Below are 16,238 nucleotides of genomic sequence, written 5' to 3'. Positions count from 1 at the left end.
GAAATCCGCCACTTCCTAGCAATCCCAGACGTTGTTTGTCACTCAAACCTAGAAAGTTTCCATTAACTAACTTGTGTTGTTTTTGTTTGAGACAGTATCTCACTATATAGCCCTAGCTGGCCTGAAAATCACTTCATAGACCTGGCTGACTTCAAACTCAGATATCCACCTGCCTCTGCCTTTTATGTACTGCAATAAAAGGTGTGCAATATCACACCTAGCCTTCATTAAATAATTTTATGGAATTGAAAAATAACTACAAGGCTCAGGTTTTTAATTTCCCAATCTAAAGCAGCTAGGAGTCTCTCATCAACATTTTAACAGAATAAGACAGAGGAAGGCTGAGATAAGCGAAGGAGCCAGCAAGTGTCCACCAAGCTGTGTCCTGGGAACCTGCACACGCGCAGGAGAGCAGCCTCCCCAGTTTCAGCAACCTAGTGCTTTATATTTTTTTCCCTGGTTTTTACTGTTTTGGTAATATGAATTAAAGGAAGAACTATTAATACCACACGGGGATTGCCCCAACCAAAGAAATCTGAAATATATAGTAAATGCTCTTTTCCTTTGTTGTTCATTTTGTATGCTGGTGCTAAACTTCCAAATGTCATGATTTAAGAAGAAATTTTATGCCCTTACTTATTCCTAGGGTGAGGGGAGAACATTTTTGCTTTCTTACATAGCTCTCTCTGAAATGTGCAGTAACAAGTTCCTCAAAAATAAAATTTTTACCTTCAAAAAAAAAAAAAAGACTTCTCAAATAGTCAATACATAGTACAATGATATGTATTTTAAAAACAAACACAGTTGTGGCACATGCCTTTAATCCCCGTACTAGAAGGGAGGCAGAGGTAGGATCTCTGTGAGTTCAAGATCAGCCTGTTATACAAATTAAATTCCAGGACAGCCAGGGCTGTTACACAGAGTAGCTCTGTCTTGAAAACCCAAGCAACCAACCAAAAAGAATACCTCAGAATATAATCCGCAGAATAATTGTAAAAGAATATGACACACAGACTCTGGAGTAAATTCCACGTATAGTCATAACAGTTAACATGTTATCAATTGTATAGGTTCAACAACAACCAAAAACCCCACAGATACCATAAATGTATAAATTAAAAACTATATATGTTCACAGTACTATTATTCATGACTGAGCAAAGTAAAAACAACACAAACATCTATCAACTCATGACGAATTCATAAAGTATTTTATATTCACAGTGGGATAATTGTCACTAAAAAAAGAAATGAAGTGTGAAATCTGCCAGTATTTGGATAAACTTGAAAAGCATTGTTAAAAATGGCAGAAGCCAGTCACAAAATAATACAAGTCACAGTTATATTTTCATAATAGTGTTAGGCTAGCCTCTAGACTAGGCACAAATATTAGGTCAGTGCTTAGTGCTTTCCTAGGACTGGGAAGTTGGCAGGGAAAGAGAGATTCTGAATGCTCAGGAAGCAATTTCTTCTGGGTGATTAACTGCTCTAAAACTAACCGAGTTGTGAATACACTAAAAACGGATGAACATTTTTAACTTCATGGAGGTCAACAGTATGGTACAGAATAATTCTGTGGAGATACCAGAAACTCTAAATCATACACTTCAAAGAGATAAATTGTATGGCATGTGAATCATATCTCAACAAAGTATCAAAAACGTCAATTTTGTGCTTTTAATTTTGAAAAAGGAAGTAAAACTATAAAAGAACAAAGCAGGGCACAATTATTACAAGCAGCTTGCCAAGCATATTAAGAACACTAAAAACTATTAATCTATTAACTGGCCCTTAAAAATGTTTACTATTGCTAAACAGTTAATATGTACCTATCAGCTCCTAATAACTGTCTAAATTCTCATATCCAGTAAATGTGCCATACGAAAAATAACATAAACTAAATTTAAGGAATTTTCATGTCAGACACTTTATTAAGAACAAGTATATACAGAACTAAGTGATAGCTTTTCATTAAAACTCATTTTGGATGAGTATGTAATCTCTCAGAAGAGACAGCAGATTACTGATTATCACTAACTCATTTGTCCTTTCTATAGGCTATGTAATTTTTTCACTTCTGTGAAAGTCTCATTGTGCAGCCCTGGGGACCTGAAACTCCCAATGTAGACTGGTCTGTCACCAAGAGCTGCCTGCCTCTGCCCAAAAGAGTGCATCACCACACCAGAAAGAGTATGTAAATATCTTACCACAAACTGCACATGAATACACGTTTATTTGTTGTTGTTACTGGTTTCTCTAGCCCTGACTGTCCTGGAGATCACTCTGTAGACCAGGCTGGCCTCAAACTTACAGAGAGCTGCTTGCCTCTGCCTCCCAGGTGCTGGAATTAAAGGAGTGTTCCACCCCCACCTGCTTTTTTCTTTTTCTTTTTTAAATGCATACATGCTTCCTATTCACTTTAATATTTTAATTTTTGGTTGTATGGAAATTATTCAATGAAATATCATGCTCTGTTTTTTTAATTATCCACATTAAATTATTGTCTTTTTAAAAATGTATGCTTTCAATCAATTTTTTCTTAGTAGGACCTCTTGGTGATTCTTTTATATAATCAATTATAAAGTACTAATACAATCTTTTACAAAACCAAGATTTTTTTAACAATTCAAGCATCAAAAAAAGACTTAAAATAATATATTTTTTTTAAGCTTTCCCTCCCCCTTCGCCCCTCCCGGAGTCAACCTTAAAATAATATTTTAAAAAGCTTAAGAAACCCAAACCAAGACTCTTGAAGAAGCACCTGACTTATTTTTACTAATTCTAACTAACATTTCTATCTAAATTAAAATTTTTTTAAGTATTATCAATAAGGGAAATAAAAATCTTCAATGATCATATATCATTTCAGGACAAAAACATGACATTTTTTAAAAAGACTCTTAGCCAGGCAGTGATGGCGCATGCCTTGAATCCCAGCACTTGGGAGACAGAGGCAGGCGGATTTCTGAGTTCGAGGCCAGCCTGGTCTACAGAGTGAGTTCCAGGACAGCCAGAGCGACACAGAGAAACCCTGTCTCGAAAAAAAAGATTCTTAAGATTGAAGAGCTCATAGGGGGAAACTGTTAAATTTTTACATAAAGCAAAAGACAGTAAGAGTTAAAATATGGGACAAAATAATGACCTGTGAAAAGATTCCAATAAAACTTTTAAAAATACATTATAGTAAAACAACTCTTTCTAAAATTGCTCATTCATAAAATTACTATACAAAAATTGCCCAAAAATAAACACACCAGGAAGACTAAGTATGACCAAACTGTGTAAGAGAGCTTCCACATAGGAACTAGAGAGGGCATAAAGCCCATAACTTCCTTCCTTCTAGAAGTGCTCTTGGGAACTATGAAAATGGCAGGTAAGCAAACACATTTTAAAAGCTGATTACTAAAGCAATAAAAGATCCATGAAGCCACTGCCAACTTCAAAAGAAAACTAGGTTAATGATGTAAGGATAAAAAGATGCCCCAAATAGTCACACATTTGGAATGCTGTTTATCTATCCATTACCTATTCATCCAAGAAAACAGTACAAGAAATTAAGATTCAACATTTTCCACATAAAATGTAGCTAGAATTTTTCCAGTTTCAGAGAAACAAATGCTGTCTTTAAAAGCATTTAAGCAAGGTCTAAAAGCTGAGCATCAAATGTTACACATAGCATTAGATTAATGGGAGATCAAACATTCCACTGAACATTGCTGTTCTCATAGATGAGAAATGTCAGGTAGAAAGCTGGGATGACTTACATTGTTGTTGCGCGTTTCTACAGCAGGAAATTTTCTGACTATGAATTTCACAGCAGATTCCAGGTTTTTGTCAATAAGGTAGGATGGTTTAGCCTTGGGATCTCCACATGCCTAAAAAAACAACAGTAATGAAAAAAAGTAAAATGTATCTTCCTAAAATCAAGGAAGCAACTCTGAAATCAGAAATTAGAAAGGATTCTTGGTTTTTGGTGAGCAGGTGATAAATGAACAGGCAAAGTGCAGGGGTTGTCACAGCTGAGAGATGCGATGGGAGACAGGACAGAGATGCTCTTCTACTGAAAAAAACGCATGGAAAGTTTTAAAGCAGTTAGCGCAGAACAGCAGTGAAGGAAAAAGCTCAAACCTAAAAAAAGGAAAAGAAAATGAAAACCTTTTTGGTTTGAGGTAGGATTGTATTCATCTGAAGCTGATAAAGTATTACAAAATTAAATATTAAATAGAGTCCTAAAATGTTTCTAAGTGTTATCAAATGAAGGCTTATGTTTGAATGTCTTTTCCAAAATGTTTTCCTCATTCGCTTTCAACATTCAATTTTAATACAAGAGCCCTAGTTCAAGAGAACTGGAAGCTGCTAAAACTGAGGTTGTTCTACCTTCCAGTGTGCTGCCTGTTCCTCTGAGCATGAGCTCCAACACTGTTCCCTCAGACCAGCAGCACCTCAGGCAAGGCATCTACATCTGTCCTCGAGCTCACAAGCACTGCAGAATGACCACCTTGGCAGCCTCCTCTGCAGTGAACTGGAAAGCATTGTACAAATGTTACTGGAAAGCTTTAACAGGAACTACTGACAGCACAGTTACGGGACAACTGCTTGTGCAAGTGAGATGCTTTTTCTTAGGGAAATATTGAAAATCGTATCATTCCTATTTAAATTTTTTATTCCATTTTTAAAGTATATGCTTGTACAGTGATGTCTGCGGTGTGAGAGGAGATACAGTACTTAACTCGACCTTCTGGTTTACTATGGCTATGTTGTGGATTACAGAAAGAGAAATTATGAAACATGAGACTGATCTGAAAGCGGGCAAGCGGGCAGAGGGAAGGTGAAAAGCTTTGCAAACCTTCCAAACTTGTCCTTGCTGGGGAAGCATTGTAATAAAAAGAGAGAAGATTACGTGTAAACAATGATTGTCAAATTATGACATACTTTTTCAGTAGAAAACTTATGCACTGCAGACTACGAGTAACAATACAAGATGAAAACTATGGTGCTACAATTTATAAGGTACTTAAGTAGCGAGCTCTATTAGACAATAGATTTATATAGTTTATACTATGCATATAGATTTAAATACTACTGTGTAAGTGTATAACCAGGTCAGTATCTTGGTGGTCTTGCTAAACCAACTTAAAATAATACTAGAAAGAAGAAAAACTAAAGACTACATGCAGCTATAAAAATAGGTGCAAAACCAGCAGTGAAATTTTACATACCTTAAAAAGAAACGGTAGCCAAGAATAAAAATAATTAATTGTTACAGGATGAACTTTGTACTTTAGCTCAAATTTTAACTAATTTTCAAATACCACCTAGCTTCTAAGCCAATAAAATCATTCCTATTTTTATAAATGAGAATAGGAACACAGTACCACTTCTCAGTATAATTAAATCAATTAAATTTAGAACTTAACATTTAATGAGTCTGACAAGGCTACTATGCAAATCCATTTCTATATAATATTAGCATATTCTGACTTTCCCTCAAACTGTATTTCTTAAATAGTTTCTTATAGACTAGTTTTCTAATTTGTCTTTTTTTTTCAAGATACTATGTACAACATGAACTAGCAACCAAGACTCATACAACTAAGATAGTGCCCATAAAAAATAGCTACAGATTAGCATGTCCTTATATAAACGAAGCTAAGACAGTACAGAATCCTAAAGTGATTCAATCCATTGTATTTTCATGATATATATCTTTTATATTCTACTTATTTAAAAATCTGGGTATCCACTTTAACAGTATTATCAACAGTATTATCAGTTTAACTATCAATAAAAACAATACCCATTTTCCAAGATCACAAAAGAAATATGCCTTCTTATATTAACAACAAAATAAAAGAAGGAATTCCATTTCAATGGAAAAAATAAAATTATATATAACTTCTTTTACAATTGGATTACCTCTTTGCATGCTGCTCAGTGGGCCATATGTAAAAAGCATCTCTGAGTCAATGACAGATTCTGCTAAAAGCAGCTAGGCTTCTAATCTCTTACTCACTAGCTCTGGGGCCATATTTTATATATAAAATTTCTTAGTCTCAGTTCCTTTTTCTGTAAGATGTGGAAGGGAGATTACTTACCTCACCATGTCATTATGAGGGTTTGAAGAGCTTAGGTAATCCATGTAAAGCATTTACCAAAATGACTGAGACATAAGTGCTCAAAAATGTATGCTGTTATTAGGAATGGCTATAATAAAGGTTATGATAATTACCTAGAAGTCTACTATGGAGACTATCATCAGTAACAGTCTAGGTCACGGTATCTGGAACATTTAGTATAACTTCCTTACCAACTGTGATTCCCCCTCTCAATCACTCACCCTAGGTCTAACATACTATATTTGTTTTGCTTACAGAAAGAATATAGCTTTGTGTTTTATTTGGGGGTTTAGGTGCTGAGGATTGAACTCAGGAACTCAAGTATGTTAAGAACAAACTCTACCATTACATCCCTAAAGCCCAAGAACATGAATTTTAAAGCAGGATGCCTATGTCCTGACTGTGCCACATAATAGCTGTGTAACCATGCGCAGATGACTTTATCTTTCCTATCTTGGCGTCTTTATCTACTAAACCAAAGATAATAGTTACAACCTGCCCTAAAAAGTTCTATATTCACTACAGGGGTGTGGTATTTGTGGGGAATTTACAGGTGTATTCTGAACACAATGAATGCTTTAAAAAATTAACACAAACTAAGGAATACACGAATGTTCCATTCCACTTTCTCTAAAATCAACCTACATGACCTATTTACTTAATAAAAGGAAAGATACCTATATGAGGAATTCTCAGGAGAAAAAGTACAAGGAAAACTAAACTGTGATCTGATTAAGTTACCTGGTAAGATACATGCTAGCAAGGAGCTGTGACTGTAACTCAGCTTCGGTCTTTACACAATACTACCACAGTAGGAAATTACTAACTCACCAGAAATCTGTCTATAAAGACTAATTCATAAAAACAATTCATTTTGGGGACAGAAAACTTGGAAGAGAATGATTCATACTGTTTTAGAACAGAAATTGTCAATATATCTGAAAGTATCTCATGCTATCAAAATTATAATTAATCCTTTACTTTTGGGTAGTCATCCAGAAAGTACAGATTTTTAAAAAACTAAAAAACATCAATCTGCTTGGCTAAGCCTAAACCTAAACATGATAACAAAAAGAGCTGAGAAATGGCTCAGCAGATCAAGTGCAAGCATGAGGAGCAGAGTTCAGATTTTAGCAACCATATAAAAGCAGAATGCCTGTAACCCCAGCACTGGGGGAACGGGTGGGGAGAGACAGGCAGATCCTAGAGGCTGGATGGCTAGCCAGATTAGCCTGAATGCCATCTTGGTAAACTGGCTACGTAATTTGTCCAGCATACTAAGCATTGCACAGCACCCCCCCCCAACCTGTCTCCAATTTGGATACACACTACAGAAAGAGAGAGAGAAAGAAAGAGGGGGGATGGAGGAAGGGAGGGAGAGGGAAGAAGGGAAGGGAAGGGGAGGGAAGGGGAAGAGACCTAAGACATGGGAAGGGAAGAGGACCTAGCTTTTGGCCCAAGTGACCCATAGCCCATCTGATTTAATTAAGGATTTTATTGTGTTATAGGTGACTATAAATCATAAATCGTGGGAAAATCATGATCTAAGAGGTTCAAACCATTACATCCTTCAAAACTCTTTACTAAAATTTTCCATGATTGTAGATTTCCATGATTCTGGATTGGAGAGAGACCAGTTAGGAGCACTTGCTGCTCTTGCAGAGGACCCTGGTTCGACTCCCAGCAACCACACCTTGGTTCACAACCGTTTGTGAACTCCAATTCCAGCCAGAGGATCCAAATCCCTCTTCTGATTTTCTCAGCACAAGGCACACACACAGTACACACACATAATTACATGCAAAACATTCATACACATAAATAAATTTAAAATTTTTAATAAAAAATTTTAATAAAATTTTAATGACTCAAAGTTTCTAGCAATTATTCAATTCACAAGACGATAACTATGTCAGTACATTCCTTATATTTTTGAGTTCTGGTCTATAGACTATCTCAGTTTATGAAACATGTTTTAAGTCTTATACACTGACATACTAATGCTCATTATTAAACAGATCTTTAAGTAACTACTGCAGAACACACTTCTATATGAACAATAAGTAGATGTCCAAGTTGTAAAAAGAGTACTTAAGATGTTTCCTAAAGGTGGAGCCAAGCTAGATGTAATGGGAGGGGATCTGAGCATTTATGAAGTGTCTGCTCTGTTCCAAGACCCAGAAACAGCAGCCAGCATTTACTATGTTTATTCTTTATTTTTAAAGCTTACTTTTTTAATGTTTTTGTTTTTCAAGATTTATTTATGTATTTTATGTATTCAACACTGCTCTCTTCAGACATACCAGAAGAGGGCATTCAGATCTCATTACAGATGGTTGTAAGCCACCATGTGGTTGCTGGGAATTGAACTCAGGACCTCTGGAAGAGCAGTCAGTGCTCTTAACCACTGAGCCATCTTTCCAGCCCTTAAAGCTTACTTTTATTTTATTTATGTGTATATGAGACAGACAGACAGACAGACACACACACACACACACACACACACACACACATACACACAGAACACACATACACAGAGACAAAGACAGGGAGACAGTGAAAGAGAGAGACAGAAAGCAAGAGGGCTATAGGCACCTGCAGAGGTCAAAAGATGATGCTGCCCCCCTGAGGTTGGACTACAGTTAGTTGTGAGACAGATATGGGTGCTAGGAACCAACCTCACATCCACTGAAAGAACAGAAACAGCCCTTACTCAGTGAGCCATCTCTCCAAGTCCATTTATCCTTTATCAGGCACTGTATGAATACTTCACATAAATAAACCTTTTTAATTCTCAAAATATGAAGTTATTAACATATTGCACAATGTGGAAGAACTGAAATATCTGATTAGGATTCCAAAAATGCCTTCTTAAAAGGAGTAAAAAATACTCAAGGGAGCAAATATGGAGACAAAGTGTGGGACAGAAACTGAAGGAGGGACCGTATGGAGATCATTCCATCTGGGTATCCATCCGATGTGCAGTCACCAAAGGTAGACGCTGATGTGGATATCAGGAAGTGCATGCTGACAGGAGCCTGATATAGCTGTTTCCTTAGAGGTCTGCCAGAGTCTGACATATACAGAGGCAGATGCTCACAGCTAACCATTGAACTGATCAAGGAGTTCCCAATGGAGAGAAGGAGCTGAAGGAGCTGAAAGGGTTTGCGGCCCCATGAGGAGAGCAACAATACCAATCAACCAGAGCTCTAAGGGTCTAAACCACCTGCCTGAGAGCACATAGGGAGGGACCCATGGATCCAGCTGTATATGCAGTGGAGGACGGCATTGTTGGGCATAGGTGGGAGAAGAGATCCTTGGTCCCATGAAGGCTAGGGGAATTCGAGAATAGAGAGGTGGAAGTGGGTGGGTGGGGGCACATCCTCATAGAAGCAGGAGGAGGGGGGATGGGAAAGGGGATAATATCTGAAATGTAAATTAAATATCCAATAAAAAAAAGAAAATGCACTTTGAAGTAATCTAGTTTGTATGAAAAAAAAAAGATTCCAAAAATGAAAATCAGTATTGCTAATGACTGGAGATACAGTGCAGCAATAGACAGCTAGTTTAGATCAGCACAGCTAGTAAGGCTTTAAAAGGCCAAAAGATGGCCAGGCAGTGATGGCACACACCTTTAATCCCAGCACTCAGCACTTGGGAGGCAAAAGAAGGAGATTCTCTGACCTCAAGGCCAGCTTGGTCTACAAAGCAAGTACCAGGATGGCCAGGGCTATACAGAGAGAACCCTACCTCAAAAATCCAAAACCAAAAAAAAAAAGGGTAAGATATGTAGGTTATCATCTAATAGTCACCGAGAGCAAGTATATACCATGAAGACATTGTATGACTTCCAAAAACTTCGTTATAGCCTAGCTGACAAAACTGATCGCTAAAAATGAACAGCTGTCAAGAAAAACCACAGGTACTGACAGCACCACTATTTGCTTACATCAGTGGTTTTTAGTATTAGAACTACTTTTAACTCATTAGAGTCAAGCCAATATCCAAACATTTTTACATTTCTCCAAGAGAATTCTAATGTGTACTGAAAAAAAAGATAATTCAATTGTGGCTAAGAACTACTAATCTCTCTTTATAATTTATAGCCTAGAATGTCACCCTCAACCCACAAAAAATGTCATAAAACTTGGAAAAAGAAAATCTAAGTACAAGGAAGTATAATTTGTATTCACATAAAAAAATAATTCTAAGCTTGGAGAGATGGATTAGCTGGTAAAGACTCTTGCCACCATACCTGATTACCAGAGTTCAATCCTTAGCACCCACATGATAGCTAAGAATAACCTCCCTCAAGATGTTCCTGACCTTCAACACTGGTGTACACACACACACACACACACACACACACACACACACACACCAGATTAAAAAAGAAAAAAGAATATTAGCTAAGGTATTTTATTACATATTTTGTATTTTATCTATTCTACTGATCAAAAGTTGTGGAATTTAATTTTCAATTCCTGCCTGTGCACTATGGACATGCCTGGTACCTCTAGAGGCCAGAAAGAGTATCAGATCCTCTGGAACTGAAGTTAAGAACAGTTGTGAGTTACCATGTGGGTGCTGGGAAACAAACCCTGGTCCTCTGGAAGAGCAGCTAGTGCTCATAACTGCTGAGCCATCTCTCCACTTCAAACACCTTGTAATTGATTTGTTTTGTGTGTGTAAGGGGTGGAGGATGAAGCTCCCATGTGCCATGGAGCACATGGAGAGGTCAGATGACAGCTCTCTAGAGTCCTTCAGTTCTATCCTTCCGCCATGTGCATCTCTTTTCCTTCTCCTTTTTTCATTTTTATTTTTTTTTGTTTTTTTGTTTGTTTGTTTGTTTGTTTTGAGACAGGGTTTTCTGTGTATCTGGCTGTCCTGGCACCTGCATAGACCAGGCTGGCCTCAAACTCAGAGATCTGCCTGCCTCTGTTTCCCGAGTGCTCGTCACCACTTCCCAGCTATTATATAGAACTTGAGGGTTATTCTCAGGTCATCATGCCTGGCTGAAGTCATGACATCTCTACTCACTGAGCCAACTCACTGCTTCTAAAATTTGCATTGTAGTTTCTTTAGAAAGCTGACTATGAATAGATCCAATTCACTTTTTACATCTGAAAGGAGTATATAACTAAAAATAATATGTGATACTCTTACAGAAATGTGTAAGCACAGGAATAATTTCCCTTTTTATTGTGGACTACTTGTGATGAAATTTTATGGACCTGGATGAAAAGACTATTTTCATCATGTTATCAGTATATCAGTGATTATTAATGGAGATCTCTGCTTGCTTTTGTAATGTATTAAAAGGATAGAAAATTTAAAATTTTAACTCAAATTTCTTTGGCAAGATATATTTTTACAGGTTACATTTATTTTTCCATTGTGATTTTAAGTGGGTTGAATGTAGGTGTGTGCATATGGAGGTACATGTAGAGGCCAGAGGTCACAGTTGGTCACATTCCTCAGGAGTTACTTTTTTTTTTTTTTTTTTTGAGACAGTGTCTCTCACAGGGCTCTGGGGAGGCACAATCTGACTGATTAGGTTGAGCTCGCTGCCTAGCTACTAAGCTCCAGGAATCTACCTGCCTCTATCTCCCTGGGGCTGGGATCACAAACCTGGCATCTTAGGTCAGCATTGGGGATAAACTCAGGTTCTCAGGCTTGTGTAGCAAGCCCTTTACCAGCTTAGCTGTCTCCTCAGCTCCCTCTATGGTTACTGTTAAGATTTAGTCCCCAATGCATTTTAATGTTTACAAGGTGAAAGAACCTAAGTAAAACTATCAGAAATAGAACACTTTGCTTAAAATGGGGAGTATACTTAAAACATAAAGTTAGAATGAAGAGAAACATAAATAAAAATTTTCTTCTGTAATTTTCATTTTCAAAGACAAATGATGTTGGGAACTTAGCTTGGTAGCAGTCCACCTCTAGTGTGCACAGGTTCTGGGACTTGGTCCCCAGCGCTACCTGGGATATGAAATCACAAAGTCAAAGATTAACTTTGTGCACTGAAAAGCTATGTAACCTGCAGCACAAGAAATCCAATTAGGAATCACAATTCACCTAAGTTTGTTTCATTAATAGTATTCAAACTGTTTGTTTAATTAATAGTAAAATAATAGTTCATTAATAGTAACTACACACCTAAAATTTTCACCCACTGTTTTCAATATTGCATTTGCTAGTGAATAAAATAAGCTCTTAAGATTGGAAGAGTTGATACTATTACTAAGAATTTAACAATATTGTAGGTTTTGGTATACTTTTTGTATATCTAATTAGTATACGAATTAGATTTGTCAAATACTTAATTAGACAATGATGAAACTATTCTCCATTAAACCATAATACTGTAGTATTTTAATATTTAAATTGTTAATGTGCAAATAGATCTGTATATATGATTACATGCATATATGATTTACATAGTTAAAGCATAATACTGTAGTATTTTAATAATATCAAACTTCATAAAATCGTAAATTGTTAATGTGTAAATAGATCTGTATATATGATACTTTCAAGTAATCTCTTAAAAGAATGGTTCCTTATAGGCTAATCTTTTAGGTAGTCTCGATGTTGAGAGGGCTTCCTCTCTATTCATCTACTGAATGCTTTCTCTAGCATTGGAGAAACAGGTATATTACTTCCTGTGTCGAGACATTCTCGTCTTGACGGAAGAGAGATGTGTACCTAGCTAACCAAAGGCAGTGTAGGACTGTAGAAGGCTTGAGACTCTGGGAGACGTGAGACTGGGTTAGATGGGAAGATGGGTAAGACCGTTTATGCCAGGTTTAGTAGCTCACAAGCATTTCAACTCCGTTCCAGGGGCTCTAAGACCTTCTCCTAGCCTTGGTGCGCATGAGGCACACATGCTGCAGACAAGCATGCACTCAAAACACTCATATATGTAGAGCTCTAAAATCTAAAAGAAAACAAAAATAAATAAAAGACTGTGATTTGTACTGTCCTAACAATGTAGACAACGTGAACCTTTTATAAGCACATGATGAACAGATCTTGCTTCTCTGGCAAGAAATCTGAACAAATGTTTCACTCTGTAGCCAGCTGGGACGATGTAGACAGGCAACTCCACAGGCTAAAAGATTCAAAGTCAATCTAAAAGGCCAGCAAAATGGCTCAGAGCAGAAAGGCGCTTGCAGCTAAGCCTGGTGACCTAGTCTGATCCCAGGAACCCTCAAGGTGGAATAACAACATTCTCATAAGTTTTCTTCTAACCTCCACACACACCAGCTCGCTCTCACGCTCTCTCTCTCTCTCTCTTTCTCTCTCTCTCTCTCTCTCTCTCTCTCTCTCTCTCTCTCTTCCTCTCACAAAATAAACATCAGATGCATTTAACATAAACACAGAGTCAATTTCAGTGAGCTCTGATCAAAGCCTTGTGTGCTAGACAATGCCCTAAGTATTACTCTTCCCAAAAGGAACTCCTAAGCAAGTAAAAAGGAACTCCTAAGCAAGTAGGCAAAATATTTCAAAAAGCTGTAAAAATACATAAGTGCTGAAATATACAGCATTTCTATAACTCAAATGCTTGACAATGAGGTCAATCACATTCACCCATTTTCAATTCTAGTCATCACAAGAGCCTGAAGTTTCTCAAAACAGGAAGTGAAAAACACTTTGAAAAAAAAAAAAAGGCAGCGAACTGGATAGAATTATAAGTTTACATGGTTAGAATTCCTATGACTATTACCCATGGAAATATTAAAGTCTGTTTATACTTATACTATAAAAATGTTTAGTGACTTGGCCAAATTAAAGAAAGTATTTTACTCAAATACTCAAATGACTTTTAATGTTACTCTCACTTCCTCTTCTAGAAGCCATCATAACCATTTCCTTTAACCACAAAACCACAGGTCTGGTAACTTTTAGTAACATTTGACTTGCTGGGGTTTCGTTTTAAAAAAAAAAAAAAGAAAAAAAGTCCATACAGAACTTGATTTCCAAATTTCTTAAGCAGTGAAATCCAAAGGCTCTCATCAATGCAACTTACACTAGCTTAAGTTCTTTCTAACCCCATGAAGTTATGATGAAGGGGTGAATGTCATAGTCGTGGGACAAACTCAATGGGTTCATCCTAGCTCCAAATTGTGCTGGGTTTAGAGACAATCATTAAAACTAAGTGAGTAATCAAAAACAACACAGCTATCCATTGCCAGCGTTTAGTATCATTAACTTAAGGCAGTGCCATTCAGAATTGCACTGTCTAAAGAAAACAGTATAAACTGAATAAAACAAGTTTATACTGGAATGCTTTGATTCTAAATTTTAAAAGGAATCTTCAGCATTCTCACAAACAACCTATATTCTATTGCTATGGTCAAAAGGGTACTTCATGTTACAATTTTTGTATAAACGAGATTATGAAAGATCTGACACAGATACACAGAACCCCACAAGGATGTATTGGTATAAACTGTACCAAAAGGAAACTTTTCTCTTTACCAAATTCAGTGAGGCTTACCAAAGTCGTCTTAAAATAAATGAATTTGGTGTTGTTTTCCTCTAAAGTAAATTAATGGCAATTCTTCTTTTCTACCTTTAGACCTACTTTTCTTCACTTTGATTCAGCCTTCCACTCCCTAATCCGAAGACACTCAGATTTTCAATGGGTCCACTGTCAAGTTGTTCAAATCATAGTACTATGTTGCAAAGGAGATAGCAATGGGAGCACACTTGGTCTTTATTTTATACAGCCATTGTACTTTAAGGAATGGTGCTTTGCTGCTAATCAGATAGGGTTGGGAAAACTAAAATGAGGAGGAGTAGAGAGGAAAGGTGGTTATTCCTGTTCTAGTGACTCACAGCCTACAAGTATTTCAGACGAAAACCGGTTCCACCCTCACTTCCCCCTCCTGTCCATCTTCAAAATGAAATTATCCCAAACGTCAACACGCTGTCGGGGGCTGGGGAGGGGGATTATTCAGGGAACGAAAAATCAAGTGGCCAAGTGGGGACCGGAGGGTCGATCGCCGCATTCTCACACTCGCACGCCAAGAACCCCGGGCCCGTTCGCCGCAGCCCAGGAAGGCCGCGCGCCCTCTCTCCCTCCCCGCAAACCAACGCGCCGCGGCGGCCATGCGCGGTCCGACCGGTTCCCGCCGCCGGGAGCCGGGAAATGGCTCCTGCCTGCCCGCCCCGCGGCTCACTCTAGGCCGCGGTGTATCCCGGAGGCCCCGCGCGAGCAGGCCGAGCTCGCGCCCGCGGCCTTTTCCCCCGCCGCACCCCGCCCGGCCTCGCCGGCCCGTGCGCACCTTCTTGATGTTGTAGAGGCGCGTGAGCATGCCGACGCCCCGGTCGTTGAGGATGGTGAGCTTCTCCGCCAGCTTCTGCTGACTGGGCTGCAGCACGGAGCGCGACATGGTGCGGCCGCCGCCGCCGCCGCCGGGCGCGCTACTCCCCGGCTCGCCGCCTCCCTCAGGCCCGCCCGCCCGCTCGCGACCTCCGCCTCAGCGCGGCGCGCCCATGCCGTGCGCCCACCCGCGCCGTGACACAGCAGCCGCGGCGCTCGCTTCCGCCCGCCGCCCTTCCGCCTCCACCCGCGGCGCTCTCCTCCCCAGCACACCCCCCACTCCCGGGCCGCCTTTCCCCGCTCCTCCGCTAGGTGTGGCGGCGGCGGCGGCGGCTGAGAACGAGGCGGCTTCCCGCAGCCGGGACCGGCGCTCGGTCACCTGATCGGTCGCGCCGGCGCCCCCGCGAGGCCGCCGGGAGAACTGCAGCCCGAGTCCGGTGCGCCCCGCCCGGCCTCCTCCGCTCCGAGGACCCCCAGGCCGCGGTCATCGACTTTCCCCGAAGTTGTCCCCGCTCCCCACGCCCCAGGGCCCGCACCGCCGTGGAGACGGGGAGGGTGTGTTTAGGGAGACTTTCGCCCCGAGAGGGGCCTGGCGGCTCGGAGCGTGTTTTCTTCCCACGTCTTGACAGACGCTCCAGGAAGAACGGGGTAGATGTGTGCTCCACACGACGGGCAGCGCCTCGCCACCTCCCGGTGCTCGCTCCTGCCTCCAGCCGGCTACACAGGAAGGAGGTCGGAAGTAAGGGCAGCTCGAGTTCCTTAGATTATCATGAAGGGACTTATCATGGACC

At 39.5% G+C, this 16,238-nt stretch overlaps 1 protein-coding gene across 1 annotated transcript in view; it reads right to left on the bottom strand.

The window, feature by feature from the left end:
- The window catches only part of Nckap1 (NCK associated protein 1), a 79,988-nt gene extending 64,264 nt beyond the window's left edge, over positions 1-15,724 (bottom strand). Inside the window, exons 1-2 of the mRNA XM_028762873.1 lie at positions 15,410-15,724; positions 3,765-3,875 (exon numbers count right to left, since the gene is read on the bottom strand). Coding sequence (XP_028618706.1) covers positions 3,765-3,875; positions 15,410-15,517 — 219 coding nt within the window. The 5' untranslated portion in view covers positions 15,518-15,724. The remainder of the gene's footprint in view (positions 1-3,764; positions 3,876-15,409) is intronic.
- Positions 15,725-16,238: the final 514 nt, after the last annotated feature.

Source organism: Grammomys surdaster, unplaced genomic scaffold (assembly GCF_004785775.1).
Source record: "Grammomys surdaster isolate TR1022 unplaced genomic scaffold, NIH_TR_1.0 136, whole genome shotgun sequence".
NCBI lineage: Eukaryota > Metazoa > Chordata > Mammalia > Rodentia > Muridae > Grammomys > Grammomys surdaster.
This window is presented reverse-complemented; position numbering and strand designations above follow the sequence as displayed.